This window comes from Pangasianodon hypophthalmus, chromosome 25, assembly GCF_027358585.1.
Source record: "Pangasianodon hypophthalmus isolate fPanHyp1 chromosome 25, fPanHyp1.pri, whole genome shotgun sequence".
NCBI lineage: Eukaryota > Metazoa > Chordata > Actinopteri > Siluriformes > Pangasiidae > Pangasianodon > Pangasianodon hypophthalmus.
Genome location: NC_069734.1, coordinates 19,857,041 through 19,884,499, shown reverse-complemented (window position 1 = coordinate 19,884,499; position 27,459 = coordinate 19,857,041). Strand labels below are relative to the sequence as shown.

General features: G+C 41.6%; 2 protein-coding genes across 3 annotated transcripts; both read left to right on the top strand.

The window, feature by feature from the left end:
• Positions 1-9,645: 9,645 nt before the first annotated feature.
• LOC113525354 (histone-lysine N-methyltransferase PRDM9) lies at positions 9,646-18,478 on the top strand. Of its 2 annotated transcripts, none has more exons than XM_026911844.3 (7): positions 9,646-9,778; positions 11,487-11,622; positions 11,776-11,886; positions 13,719-13,990; positions 15,319-15,386; positions 15,548-15,738; positions 16,230-18,478. In XM_026911844.3, exons 2-7 carry the CDS (start codon positions 11,496-11,498, stop codon positions 17,222-17,224), a joined length of 1,764 nt encoding a protein of 587 aa, XP_026767645.1. In that variant the 5' UTR covers positions 9,646-9,778; positions 11,487-11,495; the 3' UTR covers positions 17,225-18,478. The 2 variants fall into 2 exon arrangements, with proteins under 2 accessions (XP_026767645.1, XP_034155681.1); XM_034299790.2 differs by having other exon boundaries at positions 15,298-15,386.
• Positions 18,479-19,471: 993 nt separating this feature from the next.
• LOC113525355 (UDP-glucuronosyltransferase 1A5) lies at positions 19,472-25,762 on the top strand. The gene is made up of 5 exons (XM_026911845.3): positions 19,472-20,580; positions 21,788-21,916; positions 21,997-22,084; positions 23,840-24,059; positions 25,418-25,762. The coding sequence occupies exons 1-5, from the start codon at positions 19,609-19,611 to the stop codon at positions 25,692-25,694; spliced, it is 1,686 nt and encodes a 561-aa protein (XP_026767646.1). The 5' UTR covers positions 19,472-19,608; the 3' UTR covers positions 25,695-25,762.
• The last annotated feature ends 1,697 nt before the right edge of the window (positions 25,763-27,459 follow it).

Below are 27,459 nucleotides of genomic sequence, written 5' to 3'. Positions count from 1 at the left end.
ATCAAACCTCTACAAATCTCTACAGATCCTAGCAAAACTCTACAGACCCTATCAAACCTCTACACACCCTATCAAAACTCTACAAACCTCTACAGACCCTATCAAACCTCTACAGACCATATCAAACCTCTACAAACCTCTACAGACCCTATCAAACCTCTACAGACCCTATAAAACCTCTACAGACCATATCAAACCTCTACAAACCTCTACAGACCCTATCAAACCTCTTACAGACCCTATCAAACCTCGACAAACCTCTACAGACCCTATCAAACCTCTACAGACCCTATCAAACCTCTACAAACCTCTAGAGACCCTATCAAACCTCTACAGACCCTATCAAACCTCTACAAACCTCAACAGACCCTATCAAACCTCTACACACCCTATCAAACCTCTACAGAGCCTTGCAAACCTCTACAAACCTCGACAGACCCTATCAAACTTCTACAGACCCTATCAAATCTCTACACACCCTATCAAACCTCTACAAATCTCTACAGATCCTAGCAAAACTCTACAGACCCTATCAAACCTCTACACACCCTATCAAAACTCTACAAACCTCTACAGACCCTATCAAACCTCTACAGACCATATCAAAACTCTACAAACCTCTACAGACCCTATCAAACCTCTATAGACCATATCAAAACTCTACAGACCCTGTCAAATGTCTACACACCCTATCAAACCTCTACAGACCCTATTAATCCTCTACAGACCCTATCAAACCTCTACAAACCTCAACAGACCCTATAGAACCTCTACACACCCTATCAAAACTCTACAAACCTCTACAGACCCTATCAAACCTCTACAAACCTCTACAGACCCTATCAAACCTCTACAAACCTCTACAGACCCTATCAAACCTCTACAAACCTCTACAGACCCTATCAAACCTCTACAGACCATATCAAAACTCTACAGACCCTATCAAATGTCTACACACCCTATCAAACCTCTACAAACCTCTACAGACCCTATCAAACCTCTACAGACCCTATCAAACTTCTACAAACATCTACAGACCCTATCAAACCTCTACACTCCCTATCAAACTTCTACAAACCTCTACAGACCCTATCAAACCTCTACAAACCCTATCAAACCTCTACAAACCTCACAGACCCCATCAAACCTCTACACACCCTATCAAACTTCTACAAACCTCTACAGACCCTATCAAACCTCTACAAACCCTATCAAACCTCTACAGAGCCTTTCAAACCTCTACACACCTCTACAGACCTTATCAAACCTCTACACACCCTATCAAACCTCTACAAACCTCTACAGACCCTATCAAACCTCTACAAACCTCTACAGACCCTATCAAACATCTACAAACCTCTATAGATGATATCAAACCTCCACACACTCTATCAAACCTCTACAGACCCTATCAAACCTCTACACACCCTATCAAACCTCTACAAACCTCTACACACCCTATCAAACCTCTACAAACCTCTACAGACCTATCAAAGCTCTACACACCCTATCAGACCTCTACAGACCTATCAAACATCTACAGACCCTATTAAAACCTCTACACACCCTATCAAACCTCTACAAACCTCTACAGACCCTATCAAACCTCTACACATGCTATAAAACCTCTACAGAGCCTTTCAAACCTCTACAAACCTCTACAGACCCTATCAAACCTCTACAAACCTCTACAGACCCTATCAAACCTCGACAGACCCTATCAAACCTCGACAGACCCTATCAAACCTCTACAAACCTCTACAGACCCTATCAAACCTCTACAAACCTCTACAGACCCTATCAAACCTCTACAGACCCTATCAAACCTCTACAAACCTCTACAGACCCTATCAAACCTCTACACACCCAATCAAACTTCTACAAACCTCTACAGACCCTATCAAACCTCTACAGACCCTATCAAACCTCTACAAACCTCTACAGACCATATCAAACCTCTACAGACCCTATCAAACCTCTACACACCCTATCAAACCTCTACAAACAGTATCCTAACCCTAACCCCCTAACCTAACCCTTAACCCTAACCTTATCCCTAATATCAACCTTAAACCTAAACCTAACGCCTAACCCTAACCCTAATATCAGCCTTACACCTAAACCTAACACCTAACCCTAAACCTAACCTAAATCTTGCCTTCCAAGATGGCGGCGCGGCAGTAGCACGCAGCGGCCACTCCGGATACAAAATGGTGCTTTTTTCATCCTTAGGCCGACTTTTTAACGGCACATGGACATCGGAGCTACCGGTGTTCGTGTTTACCACCGCCAGACACTCATAAACCTCAAACACTACAACACAGCCTCTCTGCAAGATGATCTGTTGGAGAAGCTACGCGATCTCGGCTTGCTGCGGGGACCAGGCCTCCAGCCCTCGGCGTCACCCGATGCCGGTGGCCGGGGGAGGGGACGTCGCAAGCGGTGCGCGAGAAAGCAGAAGCGCGGCAAGAGGGCGGGGGTTCGTGGCTAGGCTAAAAACAAACCCTAGCCGGCCAGCTCTCCCGTCCATCCTGCTCTCCAATGTCTGCTCCCTGGATAATAAACTGGACTACATCCGACTCCAGCAAGCTACGCGGCGTGAGTCTAGAGACTGCTGCGTCTTTGTTTTCACAGAGACGTGGCTCAACGACAGAGTTCCGGACGCCGCCATTCAGCTAGACGGGCTAGCCTCGTTTCGTGCCGACAGAAACACAGCTCTGTGCGGTAAGGCTCGCGGCGGCGGCTTGTGTGTTTACATCAACACGGAATGGTGCAAGAACTCGGTGCTAGTCTCTAGTTACTGCTCATCGCTGGTGATGACTGTTAGATGTAGACCTTTTTATTTACCACGGGAATTCACTACTGTTTTCATAATCGGTGTGTACATTCCCCCCAGTGCTAACGCTAATGCTAAAGAGGCGCTCTGTGAACTGTATGGGGCTATTAGCGAGCTGCAGAACTCAAACCCTGACGGACTGTTTATTGTTGCCGGAGATTTCAACCATGCAAATCTCAAGTCAGTGCTCCCTAAATTCCATCAGCATGTGGACTTTGCAACGAGAGGGAAAAACGTGCTGGACCTTGTTTACACAAACATCCCCGGCGCGTACCGTGCGGAGCCCCGCCCCCACCTCGGCTACTCAGACCACATCTCTGTTATGCTAATCCCAGCATACAGACCGCTAGCCAGACGCTCCAAACCGGTTCTGAAGCAGGTGAAAAACCTGGCCAGCAGGAGCCATCTCTGCTCTTCAGGACTGTTTTGAACACACTGACTGGCACATGTTCAGGGAAGCGGCAACTGACGGCGACTTCACTGACTTGGAGGAATACGCGACATCAGTGACCAGCTATATTAGCAAGTGCATTGATGACGTCACCGCCTCCAAGACCATCACCTCACGCTCCAACCAGAAGCCGTGGATGACTGCAGAGGTGCGTGCACTACTGAGGACTCGAGACTCCGCCTTCAGAGCAGGCGATAAGGTGGCCCTAAGAACAGCAAGGGCCAAACTGTCCCGGGCCATCAGAGAGGCGAAGCGCGCACACGCCCAGAGAATCCACGACCACTTCAAGACCAACAGAGATACCCGGCGCGTGTGGCAGGGCATCCAGAACATCACCAACTACAGGTCATCACCATCTGCCTGTGACAGTGATGCCTCCCTCCCAGATGCGCTGCTGAACGACTTCTACGCTCGGTTCGAGGCACAGAACGGCGTGATGGCGAGGAAGACCACCCCTTCTCCCAATGACCAGGTGCTGTGTCTAACCACGGCTGACGTGAGGAAGACTCTACACAGAGTCAACCCACGGAAGGCTGCTGGACCAGACAACATCCCTGGCAGGGTGCTCAGGGGATGTGCAGACCAGTTGGCAGATGTTTTCATGGACATCTTCAACACCTCTCTGTGCAGCACCGTTGTTCCGACCTGCTTCAAGGCCACCACCATCATCCCCGTGCCAAAGAAGTCTTCAGTGTCCTGCCTCAATGACTACCGTCCCGTTGCACTTACACCCATCATCATGAAGTGCTTCGAGAAGCTCGTCATGAGGCACGTCAAGACCCTGCTGCCTCCCTCACTGGACCCCTTGCAATTCGCTTACCGCCCCAACCGCTCAACAGATGATGCCATCACCACCGCCCTCCATCTGGCCCTCACCCACCTGGACAATAAAGACACTTATGTTAGAATGCTGTTCATAGACTTCAGTTCAGCATTCAACACAATCATTCCTCAGCACTTGATCGGAAAGCTGAACCTGCTGGGCCTGAAAACCTCCCTCTGCAACTGGATCCTGGACTTCCTGACTGGGAGACCTCAGTCAGTCCGGATCGGGAACAGCATCTCCAACACCACCACACTGAACACTGGGGCCCCACAGGGCTATGTGCTCAGTCCATTGCTGTTCACTCTGCTGACTCACGACTGTGTAGCAATGCACAGCTCGAATCGCATCATCAAGTTCGCCGATGACACGACCGTGGTGGGTCTCATCAGCAAGAACGACGAGTCAGCATACAGAGAGGAGGTGCAGCGGCTAACGGACTGGTGCAAAGCCAACAACCTGTCTCTGAATGTGGACAAAACTAAAGAGATGGTTGTTGACTTCAGAAGAGCACAGAGAGACCACTTTCCGCTGAACATCGACGGCTCCTCCGTGGAGATCGTCAAGAGCACGAAGTTTCTTGGTGTTCACCTGGCGGAGAACCTCACCTGGTCGCTCAACACCAGCTCCATAACAAAGAAAGCCCAGCAGTGCCTGTACTTTCTGCGAAGGCTGAGGAAAGAACATCTTCCACCCTCCATCCTCACCACGTTCTACAGAGGGACTATCGAGAGCATCCTGAGCAGCTGCATCACTGCCTGGTTTGGGAATTGCACCGTTTCGGATCGCAAGACCCTGCAGCGGATAGTGAAGACAGCTGAGAAGATCATCGGGATCTCTCTTCCCTCCATCACAGACATTTACACCTTCCGCTGCATCCGCAAAGCCACCAGCATTGTGGATGATCCCACACACCCCTCACACACACTCTTCACACTCCTGCCGTCTGGTAAACGGTACCGAAGCATTCGGGCCCTCACAACCAGACTGTGCAACAGTTTCTTCCCTCATGCCATCAGACTCCTAAATACCTAGAACTGGACTGAAGGACACACACACACACACACACACACATACATATACACACACACACATATATACACACACAACTGAACTGGTCCAAAGGAACTCACGCATACATACATACATACATATATATACACACACAACAGAACATCCTCTATGCACATGCACTGCACATGTTTTGCACATGTCTTATTATTGCTGCTACTAATATGTTTACACTGTTTACACTACCTCAGCTGTAATATTTGCACTACTGTCACTTTATCACTTTCAACAGGACTGTGTACTGGTCGGCGTCGTAGTTATGTAGTACTGTCTGTTCTGTGTTGTGCTGTCTGCACATGTTTGCACTTGTGCACTTTACGTTTAATTTATGTAATTTATGTAGTCCCCGTAGTTCTATGTTGTTCTGTGTTGTCTTATGTAGCACCTTGGTCCTGGAGAAACGTTGTTTCGTTTCACTGTGTACTTGTATATGGCTGAAATGACAATAAACTCCACTTGACTTGACTTGACTTGACTTGACTAACCATAACCCTAGTATCTTAGCCTTAATCCTAACCCTAACGCTTAACCCTACCCTTGGTATTTAGACTGATGTCCAGAACCCTAGCCCTAAACCTAAAAAATAATTAAATAAATAAATAAAAATAAAAATAAAAAAACCCGCAACCCTAGTATTTTAGCCTTAAACCTAACCCTAACAGCTAATCCTAACCCTAACCTTATTTTTTATCCCCAAAAGCTTAACCCTAGTTTAAAGCCCTAACCCTAGGCCTAATCCTAACCCTAACCCTTACCTTAACTGTAATCCTAAACTTAATCCTAGAATACAGGTGGATCATGACCGTAATCCTAACCTCAATCCATTCTGGAACACAAATTTAAACACCTATAATACGATTGGACAACAATATGTATTATTCAAATTAGGAAAACTGCAGAGGATTGTGGGAGTAGGGTCTTTTAATATCTTATCTTCAATACCTCAAAAACAAAAAAGATAGGCCCTAACAGTTTTTTATGTTTGCAAGTATTTCACTTGCCAAGTGAAATTAGCCGGTCATGATCTTAGCCAGTAGGTGTCACTATTTACTCACCATAATGGTGCAGAGCGGGCCATGTAATGACCTGGACTGGCAATCCAACCATAAATTCCAGCAATATGGAGATTGCTCAGTCTTTTTGGCAGGTAATCTCCAGAGGGTCCGCCCAATAGAAGCTTGTTGGCCTGCATCGGGGTCATCTGCTGGGACTAATGGCCCCCACCCACCTCGCAGGGCAGAAAACTCTGCTAGAGTGGCTTGGGAAACCTTGCAGTGTTAACAAAGAGCCACTCGCAGAGAGGTAAGTTTCTCAACTGCACCTACATGTAGGAAATAATAAAATAAATAAAAATAATAAATAAATAAGTAAACCTATTTTAATATTAAGAAGTAATGTTCAATATTTGCCATATTTAAGGCATGGTTACTTTATTATAAGTAAACTTTTATTAGGAAAAGCATCTCCAAACAAACATGGATATGGGACACAAGCCGAGGACTGATCCACCTGCGGCTGGCCGCCTCAGACGAGGGTGAACAGTGTTTAAAAGGCTGAAACACCTGACGACTCTGAGGTACACTGCTGATGATGTGTCCTGAAATTCATTAAATAAGGCTTCATATTTTAACAGAGATTAAGTAAAGTAAAATAGGAGGAAGTTCAAAAGGCTAAAACATTTACATCAGCTCCAAGCCTACCAGCTTAAAGCCCGATCGAGTTATGCTCGATTGGATTTGTTAAATTAGCAGACGCCAAGCCGGGTTTGCTACAGGAACAATGGCAATGCTTAACAAGCGCCGGCCCGTGCACTTTCCTTGGTTCCCTATTCAACCACGCAATAATCTTGCGATGGGGGGAATCATTATAACCCTAACCCCAAACCTAAAACCTAACCCTAAACCCTAACCCTGACCTTAACCCTAACCTTACAAATTAGGCCTAACCTTAAACCTTGAATCTTAGCCTTAAACCTAACCCTAACCTTATTTTACCCTTAAAACCATATTCTTAGCCTTAAAACCTAAATCTAAGACTAAACCTAACCTTTATGGCAATCCTAAACTGAACCCTAGGCTAGACATGGATCACCACCGTAATCCAAAGCTCTACCCATTCTAGGATACAAATTTAAACACCTTTAATACAATCGAACAGGAATCTGCATTTTATTCAAATTAAGTACGCTGCAGAGGATTATGGGAAAAGGAGTTTTAAAAGATCTTAGCCTCAATAACACAAAACCAAAAAAAAGATAAAGCCGAGCAGTTTTTTCTGCTTGCAAGCATGTCCTGTGCTGAGTGAAATTAGCCTTCATGGTCACAGCCAATAGGGGTCACTATTTACTCACCATAATGGTGCAGAGCTTGCCCTGTAATGACCTGAACTGGCCATCCAATCAAAAATTCCAGCAATTTGGGGGTCGTGTGGCTCTTTTGGTGCGTGATCTCGGGGGCCACCAGCAGCTAGTTTCAGTCCGCACTTTTATTAGTTGCATTGCATTGATATAACAGGGACTTTATGTGGATTTCTACTGTTTGTACAAGCTGGAACTGAGCCTGCCAATCCCTCAGCATAAGCTGGAAGCCCTACAAATTCAAAGCACAGTACTTATTGATGAAATACACAAACCCAAATTATGGACAAGGGCAAACAAAGACGTATAATGACAAAAAAAAAGGGAAAAAAGGCAGACGAGCGCAATTGAGGGTGGACAACAGCAGAAAAAGTTGGAAAAAGGCAGAAAAGGGCAGAAAAGGGCAGAAAAAGGCGGACAGCATCAGAAAAGGAGGAAAAAGGAAGACAACAGTGGAAAAATGCAGAAAAAGGCAGACAAGATTGGAAAAATAAGGGGGAAAAAGCAGACAACACAGAACAAGGCGGACAGCGGCAGACAAAGTCGGAAAAGGGGCAAGAATAGCGGACAAGAGTAGAAAAAAGGAGGACAAACAAGTTAATAGATGCAAATGTGAAATTTGTCTCTCTCAATAAGACAGATACACCCACCATACTTTGTACATGACCATGAAAATTGATGCTCACAATTTTAAAAAATGTCACGGGGTATGTGAGAGTACCTGGGCCACACCCACATCCAATGGCACGTACTTCTGATGCATGATCTTCCTTTCACTCCTATTAAACACAAGCGGAACTTCATTTTACACAAGGTAATACACACCTCACGTACATACACACTGTACGTACATGTGTGGTGATTTGAGAAAACCTGTCAGACGTGGTCACTGCTGATTTCCAAAAAAAACACCCAAAAATAAATAAAAATCTGGTTTTGATTTTTGACCAAAATTCTTTTTTTCCCCTTTCAATGACTTTGACATTTTTATTTTTTAAATATTTACTAAAATTACAGGGAATAATTAGTTAAGTTATGCTGGGTTTGACTCACAGTTGCAACTTGTACTTTCCAAACCTTCAGAAAAAAAAACCTAGGGTTAGGGTTTTATATATATATATATATACATACAGCCCCCTCAATTTGAAATTCCTACTCATCAACTTGGTAATCTTCTCAACTACAATTTCTTTCTCAGTTTGTCAAATCAACAAGACTGCTCAAAGCAAAGCATCAGAAGTAAAAGTAGCACTTACCTTTAAACGACTTATACTGTATATACAAGTATTTGCTTTAGATCAATCAACATACTATTCGCTTGTTAAATCTACAACACTGACTCTACAATTCACTGTATTAAGGAGAAAAATATACATCACTGTTCACTGTTAGTTGGCTAGCTTGTTTCTAACAAAAGAATAACATGGAGGTCTCCCTTTTTTTCTACTTCATATGTCGAATTAATTAGCTTTGTGGTCTGTCTTCAGAAATCACATCAGCTATGGAGTCAATTTACAGATACAACTTTTGGGGTAGCCAGACTTCAACATCGTAGAACTTTACTTTGGGTTGAGATACAACCACCGCTCTCTTCTTACACATTTCAGCACATCTAAACACATTTCAGCACATCTAAACACATTTCCTCACATCTCAACACATTTCAGCACATCTAAACACATTTCCTCACATCTAAACACATTTCAGCACATCTCAACACATTTCCTCACATCTCAACACATTTCAGCACATCTAAACACATTTCAGCACATCTCAACACATTTCCTCACATCTCAACACATTTCAGCACATCTCAACATTTTTCAGGACATCAGCACAGTGTGTGTGTGTGTGTGTGTGTGTGTGTGTGTTTTCGTGTGCAGTTGTATCAGGTTTTTATCCACCTGATGTCGCAAGTGAGCTGTGTTTGGAGGTTTCTAAGTAACGAGCTTCGGGAAGACGTTGTTTCTCCCATCAATACCGCAAGGTACAGTAAAATATAACATTTATTTTTATAAAGGTTTGTGTGGTAGTCACGTATTTTCTTTTTACCATTAACAAAGGCCATGACGAGTCAAACAGGACCGACAATCGGTTCACGCATGCGCAGTACAGGTCGGGCGGCACAGACGCTACCTGATGTGCGTCTCGTGCCCACTTCGCACAGCGCATGCGCACACATGCGCAGCGTGCATTGGGCAGGGGTGCAGACTGGGCAGTGACACCTCCGTTCTGTAAAAGGTAAAATATTTATTTTTCTGTGTTGTTGCACGTGAAATCACTACATGATTGCACAGCTGATCACCTTAACATGAAAATATTTCTCAAGGAGTTTTATAGTCAGATCGAATAGAAATAAAAGCCGGAGATTGGGTCTGTTGGAGGAGCTTTAACTCCGTTCTGCTTTAAGGGTTAAACTGGAGCTGTTAGCTGAGCTGCTAATATATAATAGCTGAATCTCAAATAGAGCTTTACTACCTATTTAATGCACAGTATATATATACATTATATACAGTTAAATACAGTACATTAATGCTGAATGTGTGTATTTGAAAATAAATGGGTATATTGATTGTGTTATGATTATCAACTCAGGTGAGTTTTACTGTCATTCCTCTATAGAGCTTGTATACACTGGAGCAAAATGTCCTTTCTCCAGGACCATGGTGCAACACAGAGCAGTACACAAGACTACATTTCTAAAGTGCAAATACACAACAGTGTGAGATGAGTGCAGTACAATAAATGCACAGAACAATAAATACACACCAGTGGCACATGTATTACTTTATGTACTGCAGTGAGATTTGATTCATGAGGAAAATACAGTCATTTAAAAATAGGAGTGAGACTTGTTTAACATGATATTAAAGGTTGATCTGTCTTATGCACTGAGTATGACTTAGTTTTGAAAGGTGCTTATGACAGAATGACAGGTCAAATATAAAACATCAGTGTTAGGGCTGTAATTAATGATAAACCAGGTCTGAAAGCGTTTCAAGTGTTTTTACTTTGTATGATGCATATCCCACAGAAAAGATACTGTCTATTCAACAAATGTTTAAATCCTCACACACTTTAACACTGCAGCAATTACAGAATGATGGACGCTTTGGAAGCCTTTTAAATTTTATTTGCTATGATTTAAATGTCTGAGTCTACATGCAGTCTTCACTGAGTCCCTTTAACAAAAACTAATAATTAATAAACTACAGCATCATTTTATATTCTCACATAGAACAATGATATGATTTCATAAATCTTATATTAAGTTATATTGCACCTTGTGTGATATTTTTACAATGTGTTTGGATCTCCAGATATATCTCCATATCTCTATAGCAGATAGACAGATCACTTTATAGAGGGAAATTCAAACTTTACAGCAGCAGCAAATATATATACACAGTCAGGTCCGGAAGTATTTGGACAGTGACAGAGTTTTTGTGATTTTGCATTTGTACACCACCACAATGGATTTGAAATAAAGCAATCAAGATGTGATGGAAGTGTAGACTTTCAGCTTTATTTTAAGAGGTTCCACAAAAATATGGCATTTACCATTTAGGAATTACAGCCATTTTTAAACATAACAATAATTTTAATACTTGGATGAAAAATGTGTATGTGTATATATATATATATATAGAGAGAGAGAGAGAGAGATTAAAAATAACCATATAAATACAAGTTCTATAAGTAAATGTAAAAGTGACAGTGCAATGGTAACAACAGATATGTAGCAAAGTAGGTATGATCAGCAGAACATCCAGAGTAAATTGTACAAATTATGATATCTGCGTCCACCCCACTAGCTCCTAAAGTTGCAAGGCTGTTAAAGGAAAAGAACATCACAAGCCAAGGTTTACTATCTTAAAACTCCATAAAGACTGAGGGCAAAATAAGAATTAATAACTATAATAATTGTTCTTGTTCTTTGCTTTGTGAGGATGTGGAGATGGAGACCTGTATGACCTCTGGTGAGGGGACATCAAGCTTTTTGGGACGCATCATCATTGTGAACGAAGACAATGGTGGATTCCAGACATCTCTTAAAGAAGAACCTAAGGATGAATATTACCTCTGTAAGACAGCAGGGAGAATCTTTAACCCTCTTTATAATTCCATCTCTTACTCTAACTAGAGTTCATTTTACACTGGACAGTTCTTCTATTTTTGTGTTCTGTATTTTATTTTATTTCTTAAACTACATAAATATTTAAATCATGCAACTGCAGGTGGAGAAACTTCAGACTCTGTGGACCAACAAAATGAAGAATTCCAGATTAAACTTATAAAAGAGGAAGAAGATGAAGCTGAAGATGATGCCGAAGATGAAGACTACCTCTGTACGAAAACAGGTTTCCCACTAAGCAGACATTTAAAATAACTAATTACAGATCCTAAGGACATCTAGTGCCCTACTTAGCGCAGAGAGATTAAACCTGAGCAGTAAACGTGCAAGGCCTTGTTACTTATTAAATAATTTTATAATGAAAAACAACAAGAGACAAAGTGAATGAACAAAATTTCCCTTTTCCCTTGCCCAGTAATTAAATAAGAATGTACAACCCGAATTCCGGAAATGTTGGGACGTTTTTTAAATTTGAATAAAATGAAAACTAAAAGTCTTTCAAATCACATGAGCCAATATTTTATTCACAATAGAACATAGATAACATAAATGTTTAAACTGAGAAATTTTACACTTTTATCCACTAAATGAGCTCATTTCAAATTTGATGCCTGCTACAGGTTTACCATGGTGTAGCATCTCCTCTTCTTTTCAAAACAGTTTGAAGACGTCTGGGCATCGAGGTTACGAGTTTCTGGAGTTTTGGTGTTGGAATTTGGTCCCATTCTTGCCTGATATAGGTTTCCAGCTGCTGAAGAGTTTGTGGTCGTCTATGACATATTTTTCGTTTAATGATGCGCCAAATGTTCTCTATAGGTGAAAGATCTGGACTGCAGGCAGGCCAGTTCAGCACCCGGACTCTTCTACTACGAAGCCATGCTGTTGTAATAGCTGCAGTATGTGGTTTTGCATTGTCCTGCTGAAATACACAAGGCCTTCCCTGAAATAGACGTTGTCTGGAGGGGAGCATATGTTGCTCTAAAACCTTAATATACCTTTCAGCATTAATAGTACCTTCCAAAACATGCAAGCTGCCCATACCGTATGCACTTATGCACCTCCATACCATCAGAGATGCTGGCTTTTGAACTGAACGCTGATAACACGCTGGAAGGTCTCCCTCCTCTTTAGCCCGGAGGACACGGCGTCCGTGATTTCCAACAAGAATGTCAAATTTGGACTCGTCTGACCATAGAACACTTTTCCACTTGGAAACAGTCCATTTTAAAACCCACAGGACACGACGGCGCTTCTGGACCATGTTCACATATGGCTTCCTTTTTGCATGATAGAGCTTTAGTTGGCATCTGCAGATGGCACGGCGGATTGTGTTTACCGACAGTGGTTTCTGGAAGTATTCCTCGGCCCGTGTAGTAACGTCAATGACAGAATCATGCCGATGAGTGATGCAGTGTCGTCCGAGGGCCCGAAGACCACGAGCATCCAACAAAGGTCTTTGGCCTTGTCCCTTACGCACAGAGATTTCTCCAGTTTCTCTGAATCTTTTGATGATGTTATGCACTGTAGATGATGAGATTTGCAAAGCCTTTGCAATTTGACGTTGAGGAACGTTGTTTTTAAAGTATTCCACAATCTTTTTACGCACTCACAGATTGGAGAGCATCTGCCCATCTTTACTTCTGAGAGACTCTGCTTCACTAAGACATCCTTAATTAGCTGCTTGTTAGTTAATTGTTCTCCCAGCTGAATCTTTTCAAAATTTCTTGCTTTTTCAGTCCTTTGTTGCCCCCGTGCCAACTTTTTTGAGACAAATTTGAAATGAGCTCATTTAGTGGATAAAAGTGTAAAAATACCAGTTTAAACATTTATGTTATCTATGTTCTATTGTGAATAAAATATTGGCTCATGTGATTTGAAAGTCTTTTAGTTTTCATTTTATTCAAATTTAAAAAACGTCCCAACATTTCCGGAATTCGGGTTGTACATCATATGAAGATGCATTTGTTTCATAAATACAACGTCAATTAAATTTTATTTGTATAGTGTTTTAATCATTTCTCTGCTGTTGTGCACTTTTTTCTCCAGACTGCGAGATTTGCAGATCTTTCTTCATCAATAAGTGTGAGCTTCACGGTCCACCACTCTTCATCCCTGATACGCCTGTTCTTATCGGGGTTTGGGACCGAGCCAGACAAACCCTTCCACCATTTCTGGAAATTCGGAAGTCTGATATTCCAGACGCAGGTCTGGGAGTATTTAATACAGGGGGCACGGTTCCAGTAGGTGTGCACTTTGGGCCGTATGAGGGAGAGCTGGTGGACCGAGAGGAAGCCATGAACAGCGGCTACTCCTGGGTGGTAAATACATGTCTTAGCACTGTAAATTAATTAAAATTAAAAATGGATTTTACTCAGTGAACATATAGATTGCTAAGTCACCATTTAGCGTATCTCATTTGAAACAAACATTAACTATGTTCAGTTAAGTTCCAATACCGGACAACTGGAGAACCAGAGTCCAGCACAGTTTTGTGATTTTCCCAGCTCTGACAACCTGCTGATTAACTAGTTTCAACTAAAATTGACTAGGCTTAACTATGATTAATTAGCAAAAAAAAAAAATCTAATAGCAGTTTCTAACACAAAAATAGATATTATAGTTTCAGTGTGCATGAGTGAAACAGCACTGCCTGTCTGTCTGTCTTAGATTTAAATGTGTTTAAACTGTGTTAAAGACAAAGCAAAAAGATGAATAAAGAATAGGGCATTCTGTTGTGTTTTCCACAGCAGCAGCAGTAGCTGCTATCATTCATTCATCAGTAACTGACTTTTTCACAGTTTTTGTCTATGCCTGGGTCCAAAACCATTTTCTTACTTACATCAATGGAGTGGCAGTCTGGCGAGGCTTTTTAGCTTTTACAGAGATAATACAGTGTTGCATGCCTGACTGATACTGCTGTTCTCTAAATGAGCCACAGGTTCTGCAAATAAACTATTTTCCTTCAGTATACAGACTGTTGGTGTTTACATGCAATTACTTGTTTCTAGCTTCTTAAACAACTCTCGCTGCATTAAACAGTTTAAACACATTTAAACACATTTAAATCTAAGACAGAGAGACGTAAATAAAAATACACTATATAGCCAAAAGTATGTGCACCCCTGTCCATCTCACCCATATGTGCTTCTTCCCCAAACTGTTACCACAAAGTCCGAAGCACACAGTTGTATAGAACGTCTCTGCGTGCTGTAGCTTTACAATTTCCCTTCACTGGAACTAAGAGACTCAAACCTGTTCCAGCATGACAATGCCCCTGTGCACAAAGCGAGCTCCATGAAGACATGGTGTGTGAAGGTTGGAGTGGAAGAACTTGAGTGTCCTGCACAGAGCCCTGACCTCAACCCCACTGAACACCTTTGGGATGAACTGGAACACCGACTGAATCCCAGACCTCCTCGGCATCCCAACATCAGCGCCTGACCTCACTAATGCTCTTGTAGCTGAATGAACACAAATCCCCACAGCCACGCTCCAACATCTAGTGGAAAGCTTCCCAGAAGAGTGGAGCTCATTATAACAGCAAAGGGGGACTGAGATGTTCAACAAGCATGTATGGGTGTGATGGTCAGGGGTGCACATACTTTTGGCCATATCATGTATGTAGATATCTCACCATGTTTTACAGATATCCACCAGGAGACAGTGTGAGCAGTACATTGACGCCAAGAGAGAGATACACGCTAACTGGATGAGGTGAAAAACTCACTGTTGAAATTTCTTTTCAAACCTGAATGATTTCACTATTTATTATTGTATTTTATCTATCGCTGTCTGTGACTGTGTGTTCCTCATGATTCTCATGATTCTCATTTCCTTTCTGACTTTCTCTCTGTTGCTCTGCCTCATGCTCTCAGGTATGTGAATTGTGCTCGTAATGATGAAGAACAGAATTTGGTGGCTTTTCAGTATCGAGGGGGAATTTTCTACCGTTGCTCTCGACCCATTGAACCAGGACAGGAGCTGTTGCTGTGGTATGAAGAGGAATACGCCAAAGATCTCAGCATCGCGTTTCACTACCTCTGGAAGAAAAAGTGCTTTGCAAATGGTTACGTACAAGCATTGTGATTTTATTATGTTCATTTTGTTATTTCTGGGTTTAAATGCATTTTATATCTAATTAATGTTTCCCTGTTTTAAAGCATCCAAATCAGCTTAATAACAAAATATTCATGAAATAAGTTGCAAGATTAAAGATTCCACGTCCACTTTAAGAAGTGCTGAAGTAGTCATTATGTTTTTTTTTTATACTTACTACTAGAGAAAGCTCACTCGATGTACTCTGTGCACTTCAGCTAACAAAGTCACACAGTGATCTGAACCTGGTGTCGGAGTTCAGCAGCAGAACTTCTCCTTGGCACTGGCTCTGTTCATCCAGACTTGCATTCCTAGCATTTCGTTATTGATTAATTGTCTGTTTAACTACAATATTTCTAGTAATTTTTTAGGTTAAACAAATTTACCATGTGTTTAAAATAGGGCACTGATAAATGAATTGTCACTTTCTCCAATTATATTTTTTCTTTTTTTCTGCTCCAGGAATGAACAGCACTCAAGTGTTCTCCTGCTCTTTGTGTCCAGCGTCCTACACTTCTCAAGTTTACTTTCACAAACATGTCAGAAGATGCCACTATGAGGAGTATTTGAGACTGCTGAATTCAGGAGAGATTAAATTTGAGACTCTGATGCCCACAAGAAACTCCAGTAGTCAGCAGACATCCTCTGGTTCTCTGGGCACTAACACCTCTCATGAACAAAAGCAGCAAGAACTCCATCACTGCTCGGATTGTGGGAAAAGTTTTCCTCAGCTGAGTATTCTCCAGTTACACCAGTGCATTCCCACAGGGAAAAAAATGCATCAGTGTTCATCGTGTGGAAAGAGTTTTAGTAACAAAGGAACTCTCATAAGACACGAGCGCATTCACACCGGAGAGAAGCCGTTCCACTGCGCACAGTGTGGGAGGAGTTTTACTCAAAAAAGTCACCTCCAAACACATGAGCGCATTCACACTGGAGAAAAACCATTCCAGTGCTCACACTGTGGGAAGAGTTTTAATCACCAGAGTCATCTCCAACAACATCAACGCATCCACACCGGAGAGCGGCCATACCAGTGCTCGCAGTGTGGTCGAGGTTTTACTCACCTCGGTCACCTCCAACAACACCAGCGCACTCACACTGGAGAAAAACCGTTTCAGTGCTCAGAATGTGGGAAAAGTTTTAATCACCAGAATAATCTCCAAACTCACCAGCGCATTCACACGGGTGAGAAACCGTATCACTGCACGCTGTGTGGTAAAAGTTTCATTCACCAGAGCCACCTCCAGTTCCACCAGCACATCCACACCGGAGAGAAGCCGTTTCAATGCTCAGTGTGTGGAAAATGTTTTAATCGAGCAAGTCATCTTCAACAACACCAGCGCACTCACACAGGCGAGAAACCCTATCAGTGCTCTGTGTGCGGGAAACGTTTTACACGGAACACTCATCTGCAAAAACACCAGCGCAAACACACGTCAGAGACTGCATATTAATGCTGCAGCACGGATGCAGTTTCACTTATTCAAGAACGAGCACTCACATGCAGCCGTCAGGCTGAGTACATAAATACATCAAATCCAGAAATGGGATTTTATCATCACTGTTTTTCCAGATTAATGTGGTAAATGATGTAAAGCATGTTTGTGTTGTGTAATTGTAGGTTTAGACATCCTGTTGACCAAAAAAAAACACTTCAATTTATACAGTCTTGCTTAATGTCTATTCTGTTTCATGTTTTAGAGGACACTGGCACTTGATCCTGCCTACGTGAGAAACGTGTATTTACATGCATCATCAACAATCTGACAATCCAAATGAACACGACAGTGTACCTAGTGATAAATTTAGCACCATGTGAGAAACACAACAGTTCTGCTAATGTATTCTAGAGGTGCCCAGTCTTATCCACAAAGGGACAGTGTGGTTCTAGGTTAAAATAAAAATCTGCGGTCACAACAGCACTCCTTTTGTGGCTAAAACAACAGCGTGTCCTCAGATCTCCTGACAGTGACAGTGACAACGGTGGAAAAATAAACTGCAAGTCTGCTGAACATCATGGAAGAAGTTTCTTAAATATCAGGTCCTTCTCCATATTTATCAAACTTAATAGAAAGCAATGAGAATAATTTTAGGCTCTTATTTAACACAATATCTAAATTAAAAAATGATTGGATATATATGATTCTCAGATTCCTCCAGAGGTCAGCAGCAATCATTTCTCCGTATTCTCCAAAAGAAAAGAGAGATCATCAGGGCTAAAATTCAATAATCCACTGTGACCTACTCATTCCTCTAATGATAATCCTCAGTGATTTTAATCCTACAGACTATAAATCAGTTTTACAGCATCACGGTACAGAATCAGTGCTAGAAAAAGTGGTCAGTGAGCTTCTGCTTACCTCAGAGCATGGTTCACTTTTTAACATTACTCACAGTGATATTTTTACTGGAACGCTTTGAAAGCACAGTCAGTCTAGTGACCGTCTGGTTTAGCTCTTATTAGACAGTTTTGTTGACAGTGGAGTGTCTGGACGCTTTATGTTCCAGGGTGTTCTCATGTGTTCTGGTTCTCCTGTTTAGTTATTATTTTTCAGTCTGGTTCCTCTCAAGGTTTCCTCCTCATGTCAGCTCTGACCTGTGAAGCTGCTTTGTGACACTGTCTGTTGTTAATAGCGCTATATAAATAAAACGGAATGTCATTTAATTGTATTAAATTAAAATTCAAATTAAAAATGTACTTTCTATAAGCCAACTGTGTCTTATTAAATACATATTTTGGGGTAGTAATTGTTTTAGATTAACAAATAATTTTAAAAATTAGAAATGTTTGTTTCATTGTTATAAATACTTTCTTTTAATCAACCACATCATTTTTAAATGTGACACATTTAAGATTTTGAATTCAAAATGAAAATGTTCTATATAAAAAAAATTTCAAACAGGTCCTACTGCATAACAGAGTTACAAAATATCAAATTTATTTTAAAAATGTTAAAATTAAATACAGTTGTAATGATTTAGATACAACTAGAATTATTTTCCCTTTTTCAAACACAAACCAAAACTAAAACAAGGTCTTTCTGCTTTTTTGTAAGGGTTTGTTCCCACATCTGAATGTTTTATACTTTATGTATTAGTTATTTGCTCAGATTCACACTTTTTTCTTCCCTGACAAACGTTTTTGTCAAAATAAAATAAAAGCTCATTTGATTCTGTTCACATGCTGATGTCTTCTAAATCATTATGCAGAAACTCAGAACCACATTGATTAACTGATATTACAAGTCAGTGTGATCATAGTTAACTCAGAACCTATGACTTTAGAAATACAGTTAAGGATAAATCTGTGTGACTTGTGATTATTTAAAATTTGTCCCAAAGCGAGAAGAAACATTCTGGAAAACACAAACACAACTCACCAACGATCTCACTTACTGAGGAATTAAAATAGTTTTCTTATAATTACATTCACAATAGTAAAGCCTGCATGATCAAAAAAATTATTTACATTAGACTGAAGTTATAATGACTTTTAACTTTAATCATTTTGTCCATCAGATGTGATTTTAATAATTCAGTTTAGCTCATTTTACTAGCAGTTTATGCACTAAGGGGACATTTTATTTTTCTGTAAAATGCTTAGTAATGCATTAAGGCAAAGTTGAAAGGTTAAAGTTCTCTCTTGGTTTCTCACACACACACTGTACTTCACACACAAACACACGGTATGGACTTTGGTCTCTCACACACTAAATAATCCTCGCAAGTTTGAGAAGCTTCACTCACACTGCTCTCGGCTAAAACACACAGAGTCTCAGAGAGAGACACACAGAAATGAAAGGAGAGAATTTGGCCATTTGGACATAACAGTATAAACATGGAGTGTTGGTGTGCTGTGTATCTGTGTGTTGTTCTGCTGCCGTGTTCAGCTTTGGCTAAGACCAGTGTTACTGAAGGGACATTTTCGGGCCATTCTGATGGTTCTAAGAAAATTAGCGGGTCTGAAGGAACAAGCAATTTTGGGAGCTTTGATGGCACAGCAGGACCCAGTGAGAGAAACGGTACCGGCAGGCTGCTGGTGGTGCCGATGGACGGGAGTCACTGGACCATGATGAAGGCCGTGGCAGAGGAACTGGGCCGCAGAGGCCACACTGTGCTGGTTCTGATGCCAGAGGTCAGCATGCGCTTGGACTCTGGGAAGCACTACATGAGCAAAACATTTCCGGTTCCGTACACACAGGATCTATTTAACCAACTGATGAAAAATTCCCAGCAGCTGATTGGTTCTACAGCAGGTCTGACAGAGAGAGTCTCAGGGAAACTGAAACAGATGAGAGAGATTATGAATCTGATAATCTCCACTAGTGAGAGTTTGTTATTTAACCATGAGCTGTTGGAGTTTTTACGGAAGCAGGAGTTTGATGCGGTACTGACAGACCCTATGATGCCATCTGGAGCCATTTTAGCCATTAACCTGTCTCTGCCTGCCATCCACATGTTACGTGGGTTACCGTGTGGGATGGATGCTATCGCCACTGCCTGTCCTGACCCACCTTCCTACATCCCCCGCTTTTTCACTAAACACACTGACCGCATGTGCTTCACTGAGCGTGTGTTAAACGTGGTGGTGTACATGCTGGAACCAGTGATGTGTAAGCTGCTGTACTGGCAGTTTGATGATGTGGCATCACGGTTCCTGCAGCGCAGCATCAGTATGGCGGAGATCCTAAACACAGCTGCCATGTGGCTGCTGAGATACGACTTCACCTTAGAGTTCCCCAAGCCACTAGCACCCAACACCGTGCTGATTGCAGGATTGAACTGTGCTGTTACTAAGCCTCTGGATCCGGTGAGTGACACACACTCCTCTCTCAACAAAGCAGTCAATATATATATATAAAAACCCTAGAATCAAGTCCACTCTCCAATAACCAAACCGTCCAGAGGACTAGGGACTTCAAAAAACTTTTTGTCTATTATTTATTTATAAATTAAAACAGAAAAATATCCCTTACAATTGAGAAATGGACTGTTGATATACATAATCAACACTCTGACAAAATTTGTTGTTCATAGAAGAATAAAGGTTCTTCAAAGAATTCACATGATCTGTTCACCCATGATCATGCTCACCTGCACATGATGGTGATTCAATCCCACTAATACATCAACAGCCCATCACTTTCATGCTTTGTGGTTCTGTTCTTCCATACAGAGGTTCTGGTCAGAGATCCGTCCAGGATCTTCAACCTCAGCATCCCTTTATGCCCTTTATAACACTACTTCACATTCCCAATACCCAGACATCTTAAACCTTTCAGATTACTAGCAGTAACGATTGCAGAGAAGAGATTATTACTTAACTGGACAAACAGAACAAAATGTGACCATAAAACACTGGCTTAACCTTTTAACACATCATTCAGACTCAAACACAATAATAAATCATTCAAGAAAATCTGGTCACCTTTTTACAAGAGATGATCTTTCCATCCACACTCGACCTCTGAAGCACTAGTTTTATTTTTTATTTTTTTGTTTGTTTGTTTTGTTCTACTTTTGTCTCTCTCCCTTTAATAATGAAATGAAAATTTCAGCGCCACTGCGTCGCCATGGCAACAAAACCACTACAACATGAACTAATTTACCCCTTCAATACATACACTGTAATTAACTGAATTAAAGCACTTGCTTAAAGTACATGAAATAATAACACCAAGTTCCTCAATAAAGCTTAAAGCCGGTTAAGTTTAAGAAAACGCGTAAGCACAGCTTGTGTCCTGTTCTGACCGTGTTTGTTCAGGTTTCTCTCTCGGTAGCTTAAGTGTGGCTGTGGGAGGTTGTGTAGTCTCACACGCCGCCTAGTGGTATGGAGGCGGAACTGCACTGTAACGAGTGCTGCATTTTACACGAGTCTTTCTCTTCTGTAAGACTGTTTACAGTAATAAACACTGAATAGCGTACAGAACACAAACAAACCTTTATTACCATCAGTAAACTCATCTCTCTCTCTCTCTCTGTGTGTGTGTGTGTGTGTGTGTGTGTGTGTGGTAAAGGAGGTGTTGGAGTTTGTGGAAGGGTCAGAACACGGAATTGTAGTTTTCACACTTGGCTCTTTAGTGCCAGCAATCCCAAAGGAGAAAGCAGCCATTTTCTTCCAGGCTTTCAGCAGAATCCCTCAAAGAGTAAACACACACACACACACACTATTTACACACTACATATTCTTATGTGTGTGTGCTGGTGAGCTCTCTACTGTATACAGGTACTGTGGAGGTACATGGGTGAAATGCCTCATGAAGTTCCTGGGAATGTGAAGCTGATGAAGTGGCTTCCTCAGAATGACCTTCTGGGTATGTTATCAGTGTTCTCTCATCACTGTTCTCTCATCACTGTTCTCTCATCACTGTTCCTTCATCACTGTTCTCTCATCACTGTTCTCTCATCACTGTTCCTTCATCACTGTTCTCTCATCACTGTTCCTTCATCACTGTTCTCTCATCACTGTTCTCTCATCACTGTTCCTTCATCACTGTTCTCTCATCAGTGTTCCTTCATCAGTGTTCCTTCATCACTGTTCCTTCATCACTGTTCTCTCATCAGTGTTCTCTCATCAATGTTCTCTCATCAGTGTTCTCTCATCAATGTTCTCTCATCAGTGTTCTCTCATCACTGTTCCTTCATCACTGTTCTCTCATCAGTGTTCTCTCATCAATGTTCTCTCATCAGTGTTCCTTCATCACTGTTCTCTCATCAATGTTCCTTCATCACTGTTCTCTCATCAGTGTTCCTTCATCAGTGTTCTCTCATCAATGTTCTCTCATCACTGTTCCTTCATCAGTGTTCTCTCATCACTGTTCCTTCATCACTGTTCTCTCATCAATGTTCTCTCATCAGTGTTCTCTCATCACTGTTCCTTCATCACTGTTCTCTCATCAGTGTTCTCTCATCAATGTTCTCTCATCAGTGTTCCTTCATCACTGTTCTCTCATCAATGTTCCTTCATCACTGTTCTCTCATCAGTGTTCTCTCATCACTGTTCCTTCATCACTGTTCTCTCATCAGTGTTCTCTCATCACTGTTCCTTCATCACTGTTCTCTCATCACTGTTCCTTCATCACTGTTCCCTCATCAGTGTTCTCTCATCACTGTTCCCTCATCACTGTTCTCTCATCAATGTTCTCTCATCAGTGTTCTCTCATCACTGTTCCCTCATCACTGTTCCTTCATCACTGTTCTCTCATCAGTGTTCCTTCATCACTGTTCCCTCATCAGTGTTCTCTCATCAGTGTTCCTTCATCACTGTTCTCTCATCAGTGTTCTCGAATCAGTGTTCTCTCATCAGTGTTCCTTCATCACTGTTCTCTCATCACTGTTCCTTCATCACTGTTCCCTCATCAGTGTTCTCTCATCACTGTTCCTTCATCACTGTTCTCTCATCAGTGTTCCTTCATCACTGTTCTCTCATCATTGTTCTCTCATCAGTGTTCTCTCATCAATGTTCCTTCAGCACTGTTCTCTCATCAGTGTTCCTTCATCACTGTTCCCTCATCAGTGTTCTCTCATCAGTGTTCCTTCATCACTGTTCTCTCATCAGTGTTCCTTCATCACTGTTCTCTCATCAGTGTTCTCTCATCAGTGTTCTCTCATCAATGTTCCTTCATCACTGTTCCCTCATCAGTGTTCCCTCATCACTGTTCTCTCATCAGTGTTCTCGCATCAGTGTTCTCTCATCACTGTTCCTTCATCACTGTTCCTTCATCAGTGTTCTCTCATCAGTGTTCCTTCATCAGTGTTCTCTCATCAGTGTTCTCTCATCACTGTTCCCTCATCAGTGTTCTCTCATCACTGTTCCCTCATCACTGTTCCTTCATCACTGTTCCCTCATCAGTGTTCTCTCATCAGTGTTCCTTCATCACTGTTCCCTCATCAGTGTTCTCTCATCACTGTTCCTTCATCACTGTTCCTTCATCACTGTTCCCTCATCACTGTTCCCTCATCAGTGTTCTCTCATCAGTGAGAGCTTTACACTGTGATTTTTTATTACTAAGCCACACCATATCTGTTCTAGAATATTCATTTTATTTGATTATTTTTTATTGTTAAAGGTCACCCAAAGGCAAGAGCATTCATTACTCATGGTGGCTCACATGGTATCTATGAGGGGATTTGTCACGCTGTTCCCATGGTGATGATGCCACTCTTTGGCGATCAGGGTGATAATGTGCAGCGATTGGTCAGTCGTGGAGTGGGTGTGGTCTTGAACTTCTATGACATCACAGCTGATGTGCTAGTCAATGCCCTAGATGTTGTCATCAATGACAGCAGGTGAGACATATGTCTGAGTAGAGCTGTGTTTGATTAATTAGACTTGTGTCTGATCAGTAAGACCTGTATCTGATTATACCTGTGTCTGATTAGGATAGTGTCTGATTGATTAAACCTGTCTCATTAGACCTGTGTCTGATTAGGACAGTGTCTGAATAATTAGACCTGTGTCTGATTGATTAAACCTGTGTCTGATTAGGACAGTGTCTGATTAATTAGACCTGTGTCTCATTAGACCTGTGTCTGATTAGACTTGTGTCTCATTAGACCTGTGTCTGTCTGATTGATCAGACCTGTGTCTCATTAGACCTGTGTATGAATAGGACAGTGTCTGAATAATTAGACCTGTGTCTGATTAGGACAGTGTCTGATTAATTAGACCTGTGTCTCATTAGACCTGTGTCTGATTAATTAGACCTGTGTCTCATTAGAACTGTGTCTGATTACACTTGTGTCTCATTAGACCTGTGTCTGATTAATAAGACCTGTATCTGATTATACCTTTGTCTGATTAGGATAGTGTCTGATTGATTAAACCTGTCTCATTAGACCTGTGTATGATTAGGACAGTGTCTGAATAATTAGACCTGTGTCTGATTAGGATAGTGTCTGATTGATTAAACCTGTCTCATTAGACCTGTGTATGAATAGGACAGTGTCTGAATAATTAGACCTGTGTCTGATTGATTAAACCTGTGTCTGATTAGGACAGTGTCTGATTAATTAGACCTGTGTCTGATTGATTAAACCTGTGTCTGATTAGGACAGTGTCTGAATAATTAGACCTGTGTCTGATTGATTAAACCTGTGTCTGATTAGGACAGTGTCTGATTAATTAGACCTGTGTCTCATTAGACCTGTGTCTCATTAGACCTGTGTCTGATTAATTAGACCTGTGTCTCATTAGAACTGTGTCTGATTAATTAGACCTGTCTCATTAGACCTGTGTCTGATTAATTAGACCTGTGTCTCATTAGACCTGTGTCTGATTAATTAGACCTGTGTCTCATTAGACCTGTGTCTGATTAATTAGACCTGTGTCTCATTAGACCTGTGTCTGATTAATTAGACCTGTGTCTCATTAGACCTGTATCTGATTAATTAGACCTGTGTCTCATTAGACCTGTGTCTGATCAGACCTGTTTGTCTGAATGTCTAACAATGTTTGACTATATAAGATTATTTGATTATATTACCTCTGATTAGATCTGCTTACTTTTTTATCATATCAACAAATCTATATAACAAAACTATTTTCATTATCGAATCTTCTCGGTTTTGTCGATTAGTTGTTGCAGCCTTAATCTGTTTATATTTGCTTATATCTGATCAGATTTTTTATGATGTCTCTCCTGCAGTTATAAAGAGAGGATGATGAAACTATCTGCTCTTCACAATGATCAACCAATAAAGCCACTGGATCTCGCAGTTTATTGGACAGAATACGTAATGAGGCATAAAGGGGCGGAGCATCTACGTTTGGCTGCTCATAATCTTAATTGGTTCCAGTATCACAGCCTTGATGTGTTTGGCTTTCTGCTGGTTGTCATGGTGATTGTTGTCACAGTGATGATGAAATGGTGCATGTTGTGTTTAAGATGCTGCAGGAAATTACAGAAGAGAAAAGAGGAGTAAAATGTGCTACTGTTTTATTTGGCTTTTTGAGACTCTACAATGTATATTACAATAAAGTATAAACACCAGCTTCATGTGGTTTATATTCACTACATAATAATATTCATTAATTCTGTTTTCCTATTAGCTGATTATTATGATTTAGCTGCACGAGTTAAATTGCACACTAATATGTCTACACACGTTAAACTTAAACAGTCTGGTAGTTAAATGAAATGAATTATGCATCTGTAGAGCATTACTAAGCTTCATTTCTGAGCTACATTGCTGAGTTCCATCACTGAGCTCCATAACTGCTCTACATCACTGTGCAATGTACTGCTCTACCTCTCTCCATCACTGAGCTTCTTCACTGCTCTACATCACTGCTCTACTTCTCTACATTACTGCACTCCATCACTGAGCTTCTTCATTGCTCTACATTATTGCTCTACATTACTGTTCTACATTACTGAGCTCTATCACTGCTGTACATCACTGCTCTATTTCTCTACATTACTGCACTCCATCACTGAGCTTCTTCATTGCTCTACATTATTGCTCTCAGGATATAAATTGTAAATGTATGAATTTATCACTAATGAGCAAGCCAGAGGCATCGGTGGCAAGGAAAAACTCCCTGAGACGATAATGCTCTACATTACTGCTCTCCATCACTATGCACCATCACTGCTCTACTGCTGTACATCACTGCTCTACATCACTGAGCTCCATTACTGCTCTTCATTACTGCTCTACATCACTGAACTCCATCACTGCTCTACATCACTGAGCTCCATCACTGCTCTTCATTACTGCTCTACATCACTGAGCTCCATCACTGCTCTACATCACTGAGCTCCATCACTGCTCTTCATCACTGCTGTACATCACTGCTCTACATCACTAAGCTCCATCACTGCTCTTCATTACTGCTCTACATCACTGAGCTCCATCACTGCTCTACATCACTGAGCTCCATCACTGCTCTTCATTACTGCTCTACATCACTGAGCTCCATCACTGCTCTACATCACTGAGCTCCATCACTGCTCTTCATTACTGCTCTACATCACTAAGCTCCATCACTGCTCTTCATTACTGCTCTACATCACTGAGCTACATCACTGCTCTTCATTACTGCTCTACATCACTAAGCTCCATCACTGCTCTTCATTACTGCTCTACATCACTGAGCTCCATCACTGCTCTTCATCACTGAGCTCCATCACTGCTCTACATCACTGAGCTCCATCACTGCTCTACATCACTGAGCTCCATCACTGCTCTTCATTACTGCTCTACATCACTGAGCTCCATCACTGCTCTTCATCACTGCTCTACATCACTGAGCTCCATCACTGCTCTACATCACTGAGCTCCATCACTGCTCTTCATCACTGAGCTCCATCACTGCTCTTCATCACTGCTCTACATCACTGAGCTCCATCACTGCTCTACATCACTGAGCTCCATCACTGCTCTTCATTACTGCTCTACATCACTGAGCTCCATCACTGCTCTACATCACTAAGCTCCATCACTGCTCTTCATTACTGCTCTACATCACTGAGCTCCATCACTGCTCTACATCACTAAGCTCCATCACTGCTCTTCATTACTGCTCTACATCACTGAGCTACATTACTGCTCTTCATCACTGAGCTCCATCACTGCTCTACATCACTGAGCTCCATCACTGCTCTACATCACTGCTCTACATCACTGAGCTCCATCACTGCTCTACATCACTGAGCTCCATCACTGCTCTTCATCACTGCTCTAC